The sequence below is a fragment of the Anomalospiza imberbis genome, chromosome 1 (genome assembly GCF_031753505.1).
Source record: "Anomalospiza imberbis isolate Cuckoo-Finch-1a 21T00152 chromosome 1, ASM3175350v1, whole genome shotgun sequence".
In the NCBI taxonomy this organism is placed as follows: domain Eukaryota; kingdom Metazoa; phylum Chordata; class Aves; order Passeriformes; family Viduidae; genus Anomalospiza; species Anomalospiza imberbis.
In genome coordinates, this window is record NC_089681.1 from 51,754,210 (window position 1) to 51,773,528 (window position 19,319).

The window sequence follows — 19,319 nt, forward strand, 5'->3', positions numbered from 1 at the left end:
CTCCACCATTCAGATCACTACAGAGGATGTTAAACAGGACTGGACCCAATGCTGACCCCTCTCAATAGACTGTCAGTGACCTTCAACTACGGGCTGCTGACCAGTGCCCGTGGGCCCAGCCAGGCAGTCCTCAGCCCACCTCACTGTCTCCTCATCCGACCCAAACTTCAGCACCTTCTCCAAAAGGATCTTACAGGAGACTATGTCAAAAGCCTTCCTAAAATCCAGGTACATGGTATACACTGCTCTCCCTTGTCTATCAAGTCAGTCATCTCATCACAGAACATACATCCTAATTCTGGTCTATGAAGATGAGAAGATCCAGATCTTTCCCATTTACCAAATATTCAATTTATCCAGGAAACTTAGTTTTTCTAACAGTTCATAGAGAAGAAGAACAAGGAGGCAAAATAACTTGGAGATTCAGCAAATTTACCTGTTTTCCTGCGCAGAACCACAATCTTCTGGGTTTTTACCATCTTCTTCTTTAAAGTACTGGCCACTGCTGGATGGGTTAGCAAAAGTTGATATGAAAGGCCCCAGAGACTGAAAAGCTGCTTGGCGAACCTAATGGAAAGGGTCCAAGGTGAAAAAACAAAATTATATATATAAACCTTACTGCCCTATAAAACATAATGCCTGCTACTAGAAATTGAAAGACTCATAAGCCTACTAAGGAAATCAAGAGCAGAGGCTCTTGCCTGGAAAGAATCAGCCAGATGTATACAGAGTCCCAGGTTTAAAAAAATGTTAAAAAAATGAAAAAGCAGGGTGAAACCATTTAAATCACAGGTAACCAAACTGACAGGCTTATTCCTCACAACCAAAGGAGTAAGAATCTGTTTAGATAACAGAAGCAGGTGAATTTGAGAGCTCAGCTCAGAATTTTAACAACTTGAAAGGAAAAAAATCATGTACAGTAAACAGACATTTCACTTTCAGAAATCTGACTGACAATCATTATATTTCTTTCCCTTTCCTATTTGGCTATGTCATGCATTTGCTCCTCCTTTCTCCTACTATTTATTCTCCTCAACAATTCTCTATCTCAATTTTTGTTATTTGATTAATTCTGCTGGGCTACAACTTGCATGGCTTTCCAAGATGCATGAGCTCATGCTTCTCTGCAGATGATCTTTTGCTCTTGGAAGTAGTCTGCTTAGTAACAAACTTAAGGTTTAAGAGTAAATCTTAAAGATGGTAAATAATAAAAAAAACCCCAAACAAACAAAAAACCAACCTAACCCCCTCTCAAACAAAAATCCCTACCCAACTCCCCTAAAAAAAACCACAAATAAAACCCATCAGCTAAGAAACAATAAAGATTTAATTAATAAGAAACTCCCCACCACCAACATCCAAAACACCCACAAAACCCAAAACCAATCTACCTCCAAAACAACTGCAAACTCCACCATGCCCTCCCCCAAAAAACGACATGGTGGTAGGGAACCCGAAGAAGTACAAGTATATCGTAATTTATTTTCCAGCTTTGTTAATGATTTTCAGCAATGTTAAGTCACAGGCAATTCTGCAGTTAAAAAAAGTCACTCCACTGAGAGAGTTTTCCTTACATGCTGCAGGGACTCTCTACACCCACCAATGAACTAACCAGTTTAAAAACAATTTTGCTTGAAGTGCATGGAACAGGTTAGATTACCCACACCCATGAGAAGTTCTATATAGAGTACTGGAGTAAAATCCTTCAAATACAACAGCTATTCAAAAAATAAAAAGCAATTCTTACCCATCGTGAAGGATCGCTAATCAAATTAATAAAAAGGGTTGATAATTTTGTCCTCCGGACTTCCTGTGATGTTGCACAAGAAACTGCCATGAAGCACTCAGCACAGGCTTTTCTAACTCCCCACACATTATCAGAGCAGAGCTGGAAAAACCTCGGCAGCTGTTAGGAATATAGCAAGTGAGTTTGCAAGTCTTAATCAGCAGCACTTGTTTCAAAACAAGTTCTCTTTTCACATTCATTTTCTTTACCTGGTTGTCCACCTTCATACTCAGATGGCACAGTTTAACATTTGCAAGACAAAGAACACACATTCAGTAGCTTGTAATGTGCTGCTTTCATATTACTTACGGATAGAGATAAGAAAAATTCACCTGTCTGGAGAATAGCAAGCAAGTACTAACTCTGAAGACTGATTTATAACCCAAAAAATATCCCCAAAAAGCCCAACTTCAAATACACCCCCAAGACCAACAAACCTATCGCAAGACAAGACCTCATGTCTACACCATTCTGTTAAAGCAGGGACAAGAAATATAATATTGATGCATTATTAGAAAGCAATTCTTTACTGCAAGGGTAAGGCACTGGAACCCACTGCCCAGGCAGATCATGGATGCCTCAAGCCTGAAGTGTTCAAGGCCAGGTGGATAAGGTCTTGAATAACCTGATCTAGTGGAAGGCATCCCTGTCCATGACAGGGGAGGTTAGAACTAGATTATCTTTAAGGTCCCTTCCAAACCTCAACATTTTTTGATTCTATGACTAACATTTTACCTATCAAAGACCACTTCAGATTTTTTGTAAGATTCGTACTGAAATGCAATGAACAGCATCTTCAGAAAGAAAAAAACTTCCTTTTCTACCTACACTTCTCATTGTTAGATTTATCAACCTCTGCCACCCTCTATCTACAATGCAGGACATGAACTGCAAGAGGAACAGGGGAATGAGAGAAAGACTGCATTTGCTCAGGAGAAAACATGTTTGAACAGAGCAGTGGTTTTACTAATAAAACTGAAGCATTTTGAAGGTGCTCAGGTGCTTGGGCTTTTTGGACACAGTATCAGTAAGGGTGGACAGAGTGCAAGTGAGGCACAACTGCCTTGGTTTGCAACAGGCACAGTGACAAAACACAAGTAATCCAATGGCTGTTGCTACAGCCTTGTTCAGTAATTGATGTTCAGCTGTTCCTACTCTCTGCAGCCAAGCATTCTGGACTTTGCCTCTAATTAAAAAATGCTTTTAGGTTAAAAAATGAAGTTTTATCATTCAGCTTTTTACACCCCTCCTTTTTCCTAACAATAATCCAAGAAGAGCAGAAAATGGCATTTTCTGTTATAGAAAGAGAACCCCAGCTGTCCTGCCACATGTTACTGCTTTCAAATGAAATAATCATCACTTTTTTATTTCATAGTAGTCTAAGTGCGCCCTCTAAAAAATTTTAATCCAAATTCATTACGCTAATCACTAAAAAGGCAGCTGTGTGAGAGAAATCAATTTCCATCCCAAATCAGGAAGCACATGGGATGCAAATCCACACAACTTAACTTCACTACCAAATGACATAGTGAATCACTCAACAGCTAGAGAAAATGCAGCAAATGCTTTAAGAGCATAAGAAACGACCTGAGAGCCACAATAGGCCTACCTGTCCCAACACCACTGCAAAAAGCTGCAGACCCTCTGGCTGAAGTCATGCCTGCATTTACACTCTGTCCATGTAAGTGCCTCACTAATTCAGGGCATTGATTCATCAGCCTCTGCTGGCCCTCAGCAAGCTCACCGTCCACATTCCCAAGAGGAGAAAGCTTGAAGAGGGATCCCAGAGCCTGCCACGCTGATTTCTGCTCCCTAGCCTCGTCACATCTCCAAATCTATCAACATCCACTAGAGCTCCCCAGACCCATCATGGGAATGTGTGCACTGTTAAGGATCCTCTTCTCACCACTCCATCCAGTTCCCTGCTTTTCCGTTTTGAATTTGTCTCTCTTTCCTTTATGTTATTTGTTATTTCTGAGATTCACTTATTTCCCTTACTTTACTTTCTCTTTCCCTCCTTTCCAGAAGGCTGTTTGAGGAAAACTGACTTGAAGAAATTAAATCAATACATAAGCCTCAGCATTCCCAGCACTTTATCCCCCTGCCATGCTCCCCTGTATCTGCAATCTCTCATGAACTGCCCTTCTTCTGTAGCTTGTCTGGCTCCATTCCTGAATTGTATTAAGAAAAACCCTTTAAGAAATGGCTTACCAGCATTTCTTCGGTGGCTTGCTGTCCAACCACACTGCAGATATCTCCAAAATTTGCTGCACATACCTTGCAGACAGAATGCAAGAAATAAAGAAGACCACAGTTTTAATACAGAGAAATCCAAGGGGAAAAAAAAAAACCTTTTAAAATCAGAAAAATGTGTTTTGGTGCAAACTCATTATGAGCTACTTTCCCATTCCATCGCTTTCCATGGTTTTTAAAAATTAAATAATTTTTTTTTTCTTAAAAATTAGTCAGTCTTTTTAATCATAGAAAAACCCCAGAACGTAAATGAAAAGAAAAGAGGATAAAATGTATTTGAGGTGCTGTCAAATTAAAGAACACATGCAGCTACCAAGGAAAATAAGCTATTCAATGCCAGGATGAGACCAAAGCGCAGCGTCCACACCTAAACATCATGATGAAATACTACACAGAGATATGAGCTCAGGTGGCTGACACTTTACCAGCCACAGATGCTTCACATTTTCTTGGCTACCAACATGATCATAAGGACAAATGCCCAATCACACTGCAGCTATCTGTAGCATAAGGACAAGCAGATTCTTTCTTTGTTTCTAGTAATAAGAGTAGCGATGCTGGAAAAAAAATCCTCAGTGTCAAATATTAAAATTTGTGGAAATGCAAGATACAAAAACCCCCACAGCTTTCATTTATACATGTCACAAATGAGATCTACCAGGAAAGTTTCTTAGTCACATGCAAGTTCCAAGCACATGACACATTTTTTCACAGATAATCTAGACCAGATGCTCACAATTCATACCTTACGAACATGAAACATCCTGCAGTCACAGCACATCTCGCAGAACCTGGGAAGCACAAGTCTTTCTGTGATGTCCTTTCCAACCATGGAGGCCATTTTGCACATAATCTAATGACAAGAAAGACACTAATCAGAGATGCTTGCACAACACACCATTCTGTGTCAGCTAAACAGAGAATTTTTACATCTACTCTCCATTCTGATGAACATAATTTTACTGAAAACTGTGAAAAATATTGAAAACAAAATGCCATTTGAACAGAAAAGGTTTGGCCACTTCTACAAAGAACCGTGTTTCACATTTCCTTGTCATGACACGACACAGGTGTAGAAGGTGACATTGATCTTCCAATAAACCTAATCAAATTCCCAGCTAACAAAGATAACCAGGCTCTTAGAAATTATTCTATGTTACCCAAGAGACCTTAAAGAAAAAAAAGTTCATGATTCTTTTACTACTTCAATACAAAATGTATATTTGTACAATTAACAGAAAATTATTGACAATTAATATGCTTAAGAGACTTCTGAGTCCTGTATGGTTTTAAATTAATTACAACACTACACTGCATATATGCAACTCCCAAACATAAAATTCCCAAAGAAACGTAGCACCAAAAAAAAAAAAAAGAACTCTTCCTTCTAACTGCTCTTTCATTTTAATTTTTACTGAAGCTTAAAAAAATAGCTCTAAAAAGCAAAAAGAATTTTACATTTACCATTCCCACTCATGTCAGTCGAACAATTTACATTCATTCCCCATCAATAACAAATGATGGCTTTTCTAACCTCTAGGAGGTTGATGAAGTACAGAAATTTCTGTCAAGTTTCAATACCTTCAAAACCATGACAGCAGATAAAACTAATCTGCTTATACTTTATTCCCTTATGTAATTGTAAGCTTCATCAAGAAGCACTAGAAATTTGGTGCCAAATGCAACAGTGCTGGAGCCTTTTTATTGTTCATTAGTCCAGCCACTGCATGAAAGTAAAATATTAAATGAGGTCTCTCTTGAGCAAAAAGAAAAGAAAAAAAAACTCACCCAGCAGAAAGCATCAATATAAATTGCAATAAAAAAGGGAAACAAAAGGGCCTACATCTGCCATTTCTCCATTATAAATTAACTAATCTGCTTACTATTTTAATTCAACACATACATTTTAATTATAAAAGTTGTGACTAATGCAAAAAAACCACCACCAACCAACCAACCATGAGTTAATCAACTCAGATGCTTATTACTTTGTCCAATAAAACACAAAAAAATCAATAAAGAGAACAGACATACAGCAAGGAGCAACAGAACTGAGACATTAAAGCTTTTGAACTGATGGAAATTTTCCACACAGGCAATTCAAACTCCCATAAAATAAACAGACAAACATTCAAAACACTAACAAGCCAACATAGCAGATGCTTTAGGAGTCAATAAACACTGTCTTGTCCAGCTGGGTTTTTTTTTTAATAGCATATGTAAATTATTGAATTTAAATCTTAACTTGATCAGAGTGTACAGTACTGACACAGCACAGAAGAAGTTACAGATTTGTTACAGAGAGGGGATATAACATTTTCTCTTTAGTAATGGCTGTGCAACTTGGAAACACACCACCACCACTGCACTATTAAGCATTCAGGCAAACTTTTGGCTGTGTGATTTGGCACTGCTGTTACTTACAGCCACAGCTTCTGTCTTCACATCGTCGTTGCTGTCTGGAGCTGTCAGGTCTATCAGCACAGGGCACACTTTGGTCTCCACATCGTATCTTTCAATGAGTTCTTGCTCCAACAGCACTAACAACGCTGCCTGGCTTGTTTTTCTGACCTGCCATAAAAAGACAAAAATTGAACCAAAGACAGTTTTATTTGTTGAAATACATGCGTCCTGTATTTTGGAAGCTGTAACTATATACCAACACACAGCAGTACTAACTGCACACAGTGAGACGACAAGTGCTCTGCAAGGGCTGTTGCAAGCACTTCATGTTTGCTCTCCCGTATTTTGGGAAGTATGGTGGTGGATACCTGCCTCAGCTGACAATGTGCAGGTGTTTCTTGGGTTCATGCACTATTTGTTTCAATGTCAAAAAGAGCAATCATGGCAAACGTCATACAAATGCGTTAAGAAAAAGCAGCACAATTAATGCAGAGTAACAGATTTCTAAGGAAGATGAATTTTATGAAACAAATCCTCTTTTTCTGAGATTAACAAGAAATAGGCTGGCAAGGAAAAATTGTGTTTATTTCCAATGCTTTTAAATTCTGAGACACAATTCTACTCAGTCCCATTAAAAAAAAAAAGTGCAAAAATAAGATACCCATTATTGACTTCATAGTTTGCTAATTCCTGCCTCTAAATGGAGTAATATCACCAGATGAGAAAACATTACATACAGTAAGAGACTACATATACTGCAATGCAGCAATTTTGGAAACCTTTGAGCTCTTTGTTTCAGAGATCTGCAGTCCAATGAACTATTCAACAGCTGTTAACACAATGAAAACAATCACTGAATCTTCTAGCAGGAGAACATCAAACAAAAGTAGGGCTGTTGTATTATACATGAATTAGCAAAACAACTACTAAGAAAAATATGTTTGGGTAGTTATTTTTAACTATGTACATTTTGAAAAGGGCAAGTAAAAAGTGACAGACTCAAAAGGCCTAAAATACTGAAAATAATGTATTGACTAGCATTAGTCTAGTCTGAAATGACTGGAGAAGCCTCAAGAAAGCTTTGGACAAGCTAACTGATACATGCAGAGGAACAAACCACATGAGTTCAATCCAAAGCATTTATTGGATTGATATACAAATAACTGGTAATGAAGGTACATCATGGTGTTTAAAAACTGAATTATACAAAAGACTCAGTTTTTCATTACTACCGCTCCTTTTTGCCAGAATTTAAATTTTGTAACCTTGTCTAAATGACTAATTTTGTCATATGAATACAATATCAGATAAAAGGCCCCAAATCAGGACAGAACACATTCGATGTAAAAACCGTCATTACATTTTCTTTAAAATATTTTCTTTAGTATTTTCTTTAAATAAATTCACAGTACCACATATTTCATGTCCATTCGAAATCCTTATATCCCAAAATATAACACACTTGTACCATGCTAAATTTAAATAATTTGGCATCACAACAGTATTTCACCAGCTAGTAAACTACTCCTGCAAGAAACGTACCTGGTTATTTTGGTCTGCGAGGTATCGCACCACAATTGGTAGTAGGTATTTGGAGAAAGCATAAGGGATTGAAGGTCTGTTTTCTTGACAGAACATAGCAATATGAGGCACCTGTTCCATCAGTTCTGCCCGCACTGTTGGCTCTGTAAGGGTCAAAACAAAACCAAAAAAATGTCACAATATATGTTTACAAGCATGCTCCCAGATCCTGCCAGAGTAAGCTTCTTACAGTACCCTACATACAAAGTATGCTCTCAACTGTTCATGTCAGTGTGTTTGTCAAGTTCCATTTTGATATCTTTTTACAAAACCAGATAAAACTACACTCTGTGCTGCCGAACTACTAAAAAGTCACATCTCACACTCTTAGTAATAAAAAAGAAGAGGAGTAAGACAGTCAGCCAGCAATCAAACATTATAAGTATCAGAATTGTCCAAACTCCCTACAAGCATCAACTACTTCACAGAAACCTCCTATGCTGAAAGTCAGCCCAGAGCTGGCACCACTGTGAGAAGAAAGGAACTGAGGAGGAGTCTGGCCCATGGCCCCTCAGATGGGAAAGATCCCACTGAGCAGGACAACCAGCCATAACCATGGATGCTGTTCTTCATTCTTTGCTTTTTAATGCTACTGATGTAATTGTCAGACGGAAAAGGTCCTGCATCTTTCCAGCTGCTTCTGTTAAACCTTTGAGATGTGTTTCTCACCAAAGTTGGTGATTATTTAAAAAATATTTAATTCAATTTTTAAATTCAAGAAATGGCGCACTTCCTGGATGAATCCTAATCCCCACAGAATATGCACATATATCTGGGGGATGAGAGAAGAAGCAAGAGAAACAATTCAGATGTAGATTTAATTCCAACTATCAGAAAAACAGATTCAATTTAAGAAGCATAACCTTATTACGTACCTAACTTCTCCATGGGGATTAAAAAAAAATCAGAACTAAGTACTTCTGCTCTCTCAGGATTTGCTGATATATGCAGTTACCACTGGTCTAGTCTACTGATTACTTACAAAAAGACATAACATCAGTTACTCTCAAATTATACTAATTTGATTTACAATATTTTAAATAATAAGATGTTTATGTCACAGTATTCACCTTGCTGAATTTTTACCTAAAAGTTGTTCAGGTAAAACTTAATGGTATAACCTGAACCATCTTCCTTGGAATACTTGTAATTAACACAATTTATCAAAAATACAACCTTTTGTTAAACAGAAGCATCCAACATGCATTTGTATGTAACATGGCAAATGTGTGCAGCATTTGGCTTTCTTGAACACTGGCTACAAGTGTAAACTCGGGTCTGAATAAAACATAACAAAGACAAAGCAAGTCCCTTGCTGTGTGCAGTCTTTTCTTCACTGAGGACAATGAGAACAGAAAAGATCACTGCACACAAAGTAATTAAATGCCTATGGGCTCCAGTTCTTTCATTATAGACTTTAATTACTTTTCCTATAGAAAAACACACCAAAATCAGAGTTGGAGGGGACCTTATAGATCATCTAGTTCCAACCCCTGGGGGCTGGGGTTCCACTAGACAGGTTGCTCAAAGCCCCATCCAACCTGGCCTTGAACACTTCCAGGGATGCTCTGGAAAGTTCATGAGTTGCTGACCAAGTTGCAGAATACAAAATGAAGTCTCAGAGAAATCAATATTGTATAGGTTTGCTGTTCATGACAATAAACTAAAAAACGTCTTCCAATCTGCTCTGCATCTCTTCCCAAATGTTATCAGGAGCACACAGGAGAAAAACATTTTTAATTAAACTTCAGATGTTCTGAAACATGTTCAGGTTTAACTCCAAGAGCAACACCAGCATCCTGAGGTTCACATTGAAGAAGTCAGATCCCTAAGAACACTATACAAACTATGTGCAAGTTTTAGTAGATCTAACAAAAATTCACACCTTAACAAAATGCTGAACTAGGACAAACTAATAGTTAATGAGATTATTAATTCCGAAAGTTGAAGTTTCCATATCATACTAATGCAAAGACAGACAATATTCCTATCATAGTAACTCATCTTTTGCTTCCTTATAAAAATTTGCCAGAGCAGTCCTTAGAACACAAGAAAGAGAAGGTGCAATTGTTCATTAGGATGAGGTAGTGTGGAGGGATCAACGAAAGTAGATTGGGTGCTTTCAAGAGTCAAGATGGCAAAAATATCTATTTTCTTCCTGCATTTAATTCAGTTCTGGTCCTTTTGTTTGACAAGGCCTGGCTTCTTCAGTTCTGGAAGAGGGGCTTGAAGTGTGCCTGAGAAAGGAGTCCTCTCACATGTCATCTTTGACGCAAGAATGTGTTTTTCTCCACCTGTGTGACAACCCATCCAAAGGTGGCTGAGTTAAAGAAGCCTTGCACCCTCCATTTGCAACTGCCCAGTATCCACTGAAAGCAGAGCAACTACAAATGAAGAGTCATTCCTTGGTGAGTACATTTTGAGACAAAGAAAGACATTATCTCTGCAAACAGGATGTACACAGCCCCTCTCCCAAAAGCAATTTGTTTGACAAGGGTGTAGATGGCAAACGCAGCAAGACAAAGAACCATCAGGCTGGGCAAGGAGGACGGGAACTTGATGGACAAGAAATGGGAACCAGTGCCCAAAGCCAGGGCTGAAGGAACTCATGCCCACCTTTCCCAGAAGGCTGTTATTTCAAGACACGCCCAAGACATGAGTGGCACAAGAGACTTATGTAACAAGACTTATCCCTAGGGTCTTGCTCTTCCACCTTAGGACTCATGCCTTGTTTCTTGTGGCACACAGAAGATGACTGGGGGAAGGGAAGGAGAGAGGGCAGAGGTTAAAGGGGAGGGAGAGTAAGCAAAATCAGTCTGACTGAGGCTGCATGCTTGGCAGCAGTGCTTCTTAAATAGCTTCTAAATTTGCTTCGGGCAGTTCCCACCCTCCCAGACAAAAAACCTGCAGCTTCCATTTATGCCAATGCTACTGTTCATGCAGCCAGACAATAAACCTATCAAAGAACTGATCTAGCTGATGCAGCTTTTGCCTCACCACAGCAGCATCATTAAACAGCAAGAACTGACACTTAATATTGATCTCCCTGATCCATCACACCATTCCCTGAAGTATCAGAACTGTCTGAGGATGGAAGCAAGCAATGGTAAAAGAAGGTGCTAGAACTGATGGGAAGAAGCAAAATACTGAGAAAGCCAATTTACTCCTTTGCCTAGTGTGAAGCTGCGCAAAATGTTCAAGCCAAGCTCTTCACAGAGTAACTGCACACTACTCATTTGATTGCAGTCTGAACTCTGTCTTGATGCTGAAGAAATACCTCTGCAATCAAAGCTGACAAGAACTCTGTATTAAGCATATCAAGAGCTGTGTACATACTTTAGACACCAGATACTCAAAATGGAGAGACGGTTTCTATACCTCTTTGACACCTCTGAAGTTTGTCCACTGATAATGCAATGGCAACACTCCCTTTCCCTAGATTGATGAAGTTTGCTGTGAAACTGCAACTTCATACATTTCTTTATGAAGCACTCCAGTAGAGTGCAGGATATACCAAAACCACAAGATCCTTTTCCTTCAGAACAGGGTTCATCTATTATGCAGCACTTATGTCAGCTGCCTAACAATACTAACAACCTGCAGATGTAAAGTGAGCCCCTTTCTGAGCTACTAAGTCAGCTCTGGCTTTGTGAAGAACACAAGCAGATGAGACAACACAATTAAAGACTTGAAAGATTAATGCCCAGGAATGAATTAGAACTGTAAAGTCACCTTAGTTCTTACATTCCCTAACTTTTAAGTATGTGGCTCTAGGATCTTTGTAAGGTCCTAATTCAAAACAACAAACAAGGAGTGCTGTGTAGGGAACTGGCTGTGTAACACAACACCGTAATTCGCCATCAAAAGGCATTTGTGCTGTTCTGGGGAATTACTGCTGCTATGCAAGAACCTGAACCTTAAGCTTACCAATTTAGATAAGAGCTCAATTCTTCCAAAGGCTGAAGCATATGTTCCAGTGTGTACTGAATAGAGCCTAATCTTGCAGTCTGATGCAGTTACAGGAGAGTGTTTTTTTGCATTATGTTTCCTTAAGACCCAAGCAACAATGCCAAAAAAAATCCACTGAAGTCAGAGAGCTTTCTCATTCCCTTCATCTATTCCTCAGCTCTGTCTTTCGCTTGAACAGATGGCAGCTCCTAGCAGGGATTCCAGGAGGCTTCAATACATAACAGTGTCTGCCATTTCAGTTTTTAAGCCTCCTGTTGTTTAAAACCAAATTTAGAGCTACAGGTCATTGTGCTAGTTTTGGCTGGGACAGCATTAATTTTCTTCATAGTAGCTGGTACGGGGCCATGTTTTTGACTTTTGCAGGAAACAGTTCTGATAAGGGATGTTTTAGTTATTGCTGAGCAGCACTTACACAGAGACAGGGCCTCTCCTGCCTTTCACCCCACCTCACCAGCAATCGGCAGGAGATGCAAAAAGAGGGAACACAGCCAGGACAGCTGATCCCAACTGACCACAGGGACACCCCAGACCATGGTGTCATGCTGATCACATAGAGCTGAGGGAAGAAGGAGGAACAGGGGGAAGTTTGGAATGGTAGTTTTTATGGTCCCAAGTTACTGTCAGGTGTGATGGAGCCCTCTTCTCCTGGGGATGGCTGAACAGCTGCCTGCCCATGGGAAGTGGTGTATGAATTCCTCACATTCGCAGTGAAGGCTTGAGCATTACCCTGGTTGTTGTGTGTTATGTTCTGTGCTTATAAATTTAAGGTAGCTTAAACACTGTTTCCAGTACAAATCCAAAACATGGCCCAATATTAGTTACTATGAAGAAAATTAACTCTACCTCTGCCAAAACCAGCTGTTATCAACACAGTGAACAGTGCACAGCAGTTAAAAGTTGCTTCGTAAAGCATAAACTCATCCAGATGGGGAATACGTCTGTAATCTGTGTTTTTTGCACTGCACAATACAGTCAAGGACCAGGCTTTCACTCAGTATAAACAAACCAGGAGGAGAATTTTGCTTCAAGTTGAGTGTCTATTTAAGGCAGTCTGGAAAAATCTCTGTGTACAGCTAGGTTCTACATAACATTTTCCTCGAACAGTATTTTTCCGTTTGGTAGAGGAAGTATTTTTAAATGCTGATCTTTTCAAACTATCTCTTGAAAGTACAAAGCCTGTCTATTCCTTAAAGTAGCAATCTATTGAAAAGAAACCTTGCAATTTGTTAAAAGAAGACCTTTGAAAATAAATATTAATATAAAAGACTAGATTTCCTTACTCATTGGCATTTTATTTCATTCTATCATATCTTGTGTATTATCTAGATACAGAATTACACTGAACTGAGTTTTTGGAATCAAGCAAAATTAACAGAATGACAGAAGAAAGAAAATAGCTTCCATTTCTTCTGTTCATTAAATAAGTTGGAAAAGAAGTTTCCAGAATAAAATTATACAGTTCTACCTCTCTTCATTTCCAGACCACACAAAACCATCAAGATGTTCAAATTAGCATCTCCAGAACCTGGGCAGACTTTTTTCTGCACAAACAAACCCTCAGTTTTAGCTATTTCACAAATGACCATTCATATCAATATCCTAAACGGACTCAAAAATCATAGAAGTAATTAACTATTTATGCTTCATCCATGAAAAAACAAATTTCCCCTAAAACCTGACACCATCTCTCATGTAAAGTGCCAGCCTGCTCACTTGGCTACTCCTAGTACATACACTCAGCTTGGATATATAAATGTGTAATGTTTATTTCAATCCTGCTGAGGCTTCGGTTCACTCTGTATTCCACTTGAGCTACAAGGAAGTAAAGCACCACCATCAGCTGCATACTGGAAATTAAAAAGGGATTACTTTAGAACTGCACAGTGTAGTACCAACTAATTGCTTCAGACCAGCTATTTATAAATCAAGTCATTACTCCAGAGCCACCCCACAACTAGATTTATTTCATAATGCTTTATTCTGCAGCTACGTACAGTATTTGAAAAAAAAGTCTGCAGTGCTTTCATTATCCCACTATGACCATTCTGAAATATAAGCAGCAAATTTCCACTACATTTGTGAGGAGTTGTAAGGTTTTTGTGTTGTAAAACTGTATATGAAGAACAACCACTGATGATATTAAAGCTGCTTTAACTGACAATTTTTATGAATGTTTTAAGTACATCTGAATATTAATAATATTGCCCTTTGTTCTTATTAAGGGTTGTGAGCAACAGGGAAAGGTGTAAGTGCATGGCTTTGCATCAATATTTCCATTTTATAAAAGAATAATTTACACAATGTCCTGAGTTGGAAGGGACCCAAAAGGATCATCAAAGTCCAACTCCTGGTCCTGCAGAGGACCACCCCAAGGGACACACCATGTGCCTGAGAACATTGTCCAGGTGCTTATTGAATTCTGTCAGGCTTGTGCTGTGACCACTTCCCTGGGGAGCCTGTTCCAGCACCCAGCCACCCTTTTCTTAATATCCAACCTAAAACTCCCCTGACACAGCTTTATCTATCCTCTTCTTTCCCCAAAGATAACTTTCCATTTCCCTCCTTTTTTCCTTCTACAAACATACGTGTTTTCTCCTTTATTTCTACCATTTCCCATTTCATCCTTCCTTCTGACTTTCCTACCTCTTTCGAAGATAAAATAAAAGCTAGACAAGTGGAAATACCCCGCAGCCAGAGCCTATTCCTTTTAGCTTAGGAGCCCAGGAGAAAGGCTGATGTGTCTTACACATGTGCTGCTTCAGTAGTCAGGTTCTTTTCCCCTACTAACCAGAAATGGATTTCATTACTGACTGGCAGAGCAAGGAGTGAAACACAGACTAATGAGGGAGGGTAAAGCCACCGTTAGTCACTCATCAGGTGCACAGAGAGGCAAAAGAAGTTTACACCAAGCAGAGGAGAAAATTCTTAGCGTAGCACAAGGTAGGAGATGAGGTATGGAAAATCTTGAAACATGAAGATGGGGAAGGGAAGGAAATGCAGCTGGAGGTATTGGCAACTGAGAAAGGCAAATATTAGCATTCCCATTAATATTGCTTACATATGAAGATTTTTGTTAAATCAAATGCTGCAGTATGTGCTGTTTGACAGGTAATGTTGGCATGTCTCAAAATACCAACAGTAGTAATTGAAGCTACATTAATAAAGCCATTTAAGCAAACTATTAAGTAATTAGGGTTGTTAGGCCATCCACATTAAGGCTGATTATAGAGCTTAAAAATTTAATGACCAATTAGTCAAATAATTGTTTACAAAATCAGGTTGTTTTAGAAACTGCATTTACAACTGATTCTTTGCAGTAAAGAGATTACTTTTTGTTCAGAAGAAAAACATTCTAGTTGGCTATATTCAGACAAATAAGCACCAGCCCTTCAGGATGTCATTTTATTTTCCCCCAACATTTTTTAAGAAGGTATTTATATGTGTATCTATTTCATAGTAAGCTACATTACACATGCATTTTAGAAACAAAGATACAGACTTTCACTTTTAAAGAAACTTCAGAAAATAAAATTTAAAGCTTCTGGAGCCTCTTGCACACTAAGCAAAATGCCAATAATGCAGTAATTCTGGCTAGGGCTAACTTTCAAAGCCAGTTAATTGAACTTCAGCACACAATGATGAAATCTTGTGTCATCTGAGCCACTCACAAGCTGATAGAAAAAAAAATAGAATTATATTTATTTACTTAAGTCAATAACTCAGACATAATGCCCTTGTTCAAGCTCTCACAAGCCTGTGACTAGTGCACATTTGAGAATGAAGAAAACCCAGCTATCTTAATACAAAGATAAGCATTTTTCATCTAACAAGGGTTTATGGGGGATAATTTAACATTTGCCAAGCACTAAGCTTATATGCCCAACTACTTCTTGGCTTGTACAGATTCAAAGACACCAGTCATACCTAACATCCCTAAAGAAAAAGAGAAATTACAAAGTTATTGAACAGCAGATTCAAAAGCAGTACAAGACATCTTTCGTAACTGTCACTACTCAAGGAAACCTGGTACCAAAGACAGCAGGGAAGTCCAGTTTGGGACTGAAAAATACCCAAATTCTACATAAGAATCACAGATTTAACAGCAACATCCAACTACAGCAATGGAGACAAACACTGAAGTCTTACAAACTCAGATTCAGAGAAAAACTTTCTTTAGCAAGTAAGGGCCTTGGGGGCAGAGGATTATTCCCCAAATGCCACTGATGGGTTTTCTCCATGGAACAGCTCTTCTGCGCTGCCATGTACATACAACAGCAGCACATGACACCAGGGCAGAGCAAATCCTGTGTTCTGCTAGCACTGGAAGCAGCTCATGTCCAGTACCACCTGAAGTGGGTATTTTTTTCCAGTAGAAACACAACATTTTGATGTTGTGATTGATTTTAAGGCTACAAGTGTAAACTGGAACTAATTCATTAGAAAAAGTCCAAACTACCCTGTCAGGAGAAGGCACACGTTATATCATTTGTATGTGCAGACACAATAGTAATGAAAACTCTCTTTCACAAAATACAATTCATTACAACTCTACTCAAAGGGTCCACATGAGTTTCCATCAAAAGCTATTTCTTTCAGATTTTTTTTTTTTTTTTTTACAAAAAGCTTTTATAAAACCAGTTTTAGAGCTGATACTTTCTTTTGCCATGATGCCTCAAAAACTGTGTCTTGGCTAGCCAGTTGGTATCTCAATATATGTATCAATCATAGCAAACCATACTCTCATAATTTTCTTCCATCCTACTATCATATTTGGACCCAGATATTTTTCTAGTAAAGATTATTTTTATTTCACATTAAAACAGTATTTAGCACAACCAAGACGACATTTAGGTTCTTGAAGTTTTATCACAGTAGATGAAGAATGAAAATGATTGGAAATTCTCCTGGTTTTAAACACAGAAATGGCTGTCTCAGCATAGCACCAGCTTATTAAAAGGTATTAAAAACAACCAAAACAAAGCTGAAAAAAGCTAAAAATAACCCCAAACTAACAAACCACAAACCCAAATAATTTTTAAAAAACCCTGAGACTGATTCTTTTTCAAGCAAAAACCATGTCTGAAAAACATCAACCCAACTACAAGACTTCTGAAATTGCATCGTATTAACAGGACAGGGGACTCCCTGGGCAACTTTAGGATAGCTGGTATTTTTAGTTCACTGCTGTACCTCTATTTCAGAAATCAGCATCAGTAGCCCAGAAAGAGAACAGATACTGTGTATCCTGGGTATATTCTTCATTTCCAACCTCATTATACCAACTACTGAAAAAAAAAAAGTAAAAGTGCTTCACTTTCTGCGACTTGATTTGACAAGAGCAGACAAAGAGCTCCAAATGTTAAAAGAACTGACGTAAGACTAACAAGCATCAACAATTAGAAATGAAAAGACTTGTACTTCATAATAGTTTAGTTTGACTTCCAAGTTTGTTTTTATTTTTATTTATTTAGACATTTAAATATGAAAGTTTGACTTCAGGACAGCTCTACCCATACAAACATCTTGCTCTAACCAAGCAAGTTAAAACACACAGGCACTTTTACAATGTTTTCTTATTCCAAATTCAGGGGCTTTTATGTTTTATGGACAAATTGGGAAAAAAATACTGTAATTGGCAAGAAGCAAGACAAAAATTAACAAGTCTAACAGTAACAACCTTAAAAATACACACACAAAAACCAAAACCCCTGCAACAAAATCAAAATGCCAAAAAACCCCCAACCAAACAAGCAAAAAAAACACCAACCCAAAACCCACTGTGCTGCAATATGAATTACAGTCAAGCCCATGTATTAAGAAGAAAAAAAAAAGCAGATCAAGTTCCCTAATTACTTTTCACATGGTTTAAAACACAAGGATATTCTAATAACCTGTCTTACCGAAACCAGCCAAGTCCAATACTGCAACTGCTCGAGGCACAAGACTCACAGTTAAGTTTGCAGAAATTTAATTTGTGGGGCAGCTGCAGAATCCAGCACTACTAGTTTGGCAGATCTAAAACAACTTCTACAATGCAGGAAAAGCCTGAACTGCTGCTTTTACTGATGCTGAGAAAATATCAGCCCTGACTAAAAATGTACCCCACCCTTGTTAAAGGCAACAAATTGATTTGAGCTCAACTCTTGGCTTCCACTACACTTCTGCCTAAATAAACTTCAATTTGAAACACTTAGTTGGTCACCAATGAAAAGCCTAAGGCTACAAGTTGCTGCAAGAGTCCATTTTCCCTTGGACACATCTGTCCTATTTTCTAAACTGAAGTGGAGCTTCAGAAAGTTTCTGATGCTCAAAAATGCTCACAGGGCCACACAAACAGGCAACTGTATATGCAGGTTTCAGAAGCAGAGCTTTGCTAGGAAAGCACTCTATAAACAGTAGCATGCCACTGTTCTCAATTAAAGACACATTTTATTGTAAGCGAATACTGACTTTTTTTCCTTTTTAAAGAATCCTTGGAGAGGTACTCAATACAATTATGTAATGCTTACAACAGGCTACTTTTCCTGGCTAAACAAGGACATTCCCTCAGAAAAATAAAACCATGCATTTTAAATTAAGACAGAATAACAGAAATCAGCAGAATATATTTTTACCCTTGGAAAGCATTATATTCTGCAGTTCCAGAAGAAGGGAGAAAAACCAACAGATATTAAATAGAAGAAAGAATCATTCAAGATTTAATACAAATTTCTCTCCATAGCACATCAACAATAACAAAAAAATGGCCAGACCTTTTCTGATGTTCTGTTGCTAGACTTTCTTCCTTCTGGTATGTCAAATGTATCAGCTATTTTGAAATCGTGCCCTTAATTCTTTCTACATAATCTTTACGCCAGAATTTTGTCACAGCTCTGTCCACATAATTTTTTCCTTCATCCACTTCCCCATGACTTTTTAAGCACTCCTTTTCTTTCATATTTGTTTTTCATTTTTCTCTTGCTTTTGCCTTTTATTCCAAACACTCAGCAGTCCCAATACATTGATTAGCAACAGACACACTGGATCTACAGAGCCCTCCTACTCATAGCAAAGAGGGTGCACAAGCAAGCTCACTACACTGGACTTCAAGAGCAGACTTTTGGCATCTTCAGGGATCTGCTTAGTGGAGTACCATGGGATAAAGCCCTGGAGGGAACAGGTGCCCAAGAAAGTTAGTTAATATTCAAGGACCACCTCCTCCAATTGCAGGAGCAAAACATCCCAACAAAAAAGTAGTCAGGCAAAAACACTGGGAGGCCTGCATGGATATACAAGGAGCTCCTGGACAAACTCAAGAGAAAAAGAGGAAGCCTACAGAGGGTGCAAG

The 19,319-nt window shown here is 38.4% G+C and overlaps 1 protein-coding gene across 13 annotated transcripts in view; it reads right to left on the reverse strand.

The window, feature by feature from the left end:
• Positions 1 to 19,319, reverse strand: part of PPP4R1 (protein phosphatase 4 regulatory subunit 1) — a 283,628-nt gene that overhangs the window by 20,562 nt on the left and 243,747 nt on the right. For all 13 annotated transcript variants that reach the window (XM_068192324.1, XM_068192314.1, XM_068192305.1 and 10 more), the window contains 6 exons: positions 7,985 to 8,127; positions 6,464 to 6,610; positions 4,785 to 4,892; positions 3,998 to 4,063; positions 1,748 to 1,906; positions 437 to 567 (listed from right to left, as the gene is read on the reverse strand). In XM_068192324.1, coding sequence (XP_068048425.1) covers positions 437 to 567; positions 1,748 to 1,906; positions 3,998 to 4,063; positions 4,785 to 4,892; positions 6,464 to 6,610; positions 7,985 to 8,127 — 754 coding nt within the window. The remainder of the gene's footprint in view (positions 1 to 436; positions 568 to 1,747; positions 1,907 to 3,997; positions 4,064 to 4,784; positions 4,893 to 6,463; positions 6,611 to 7,984; positions 8,128 to 19,319) is intronic.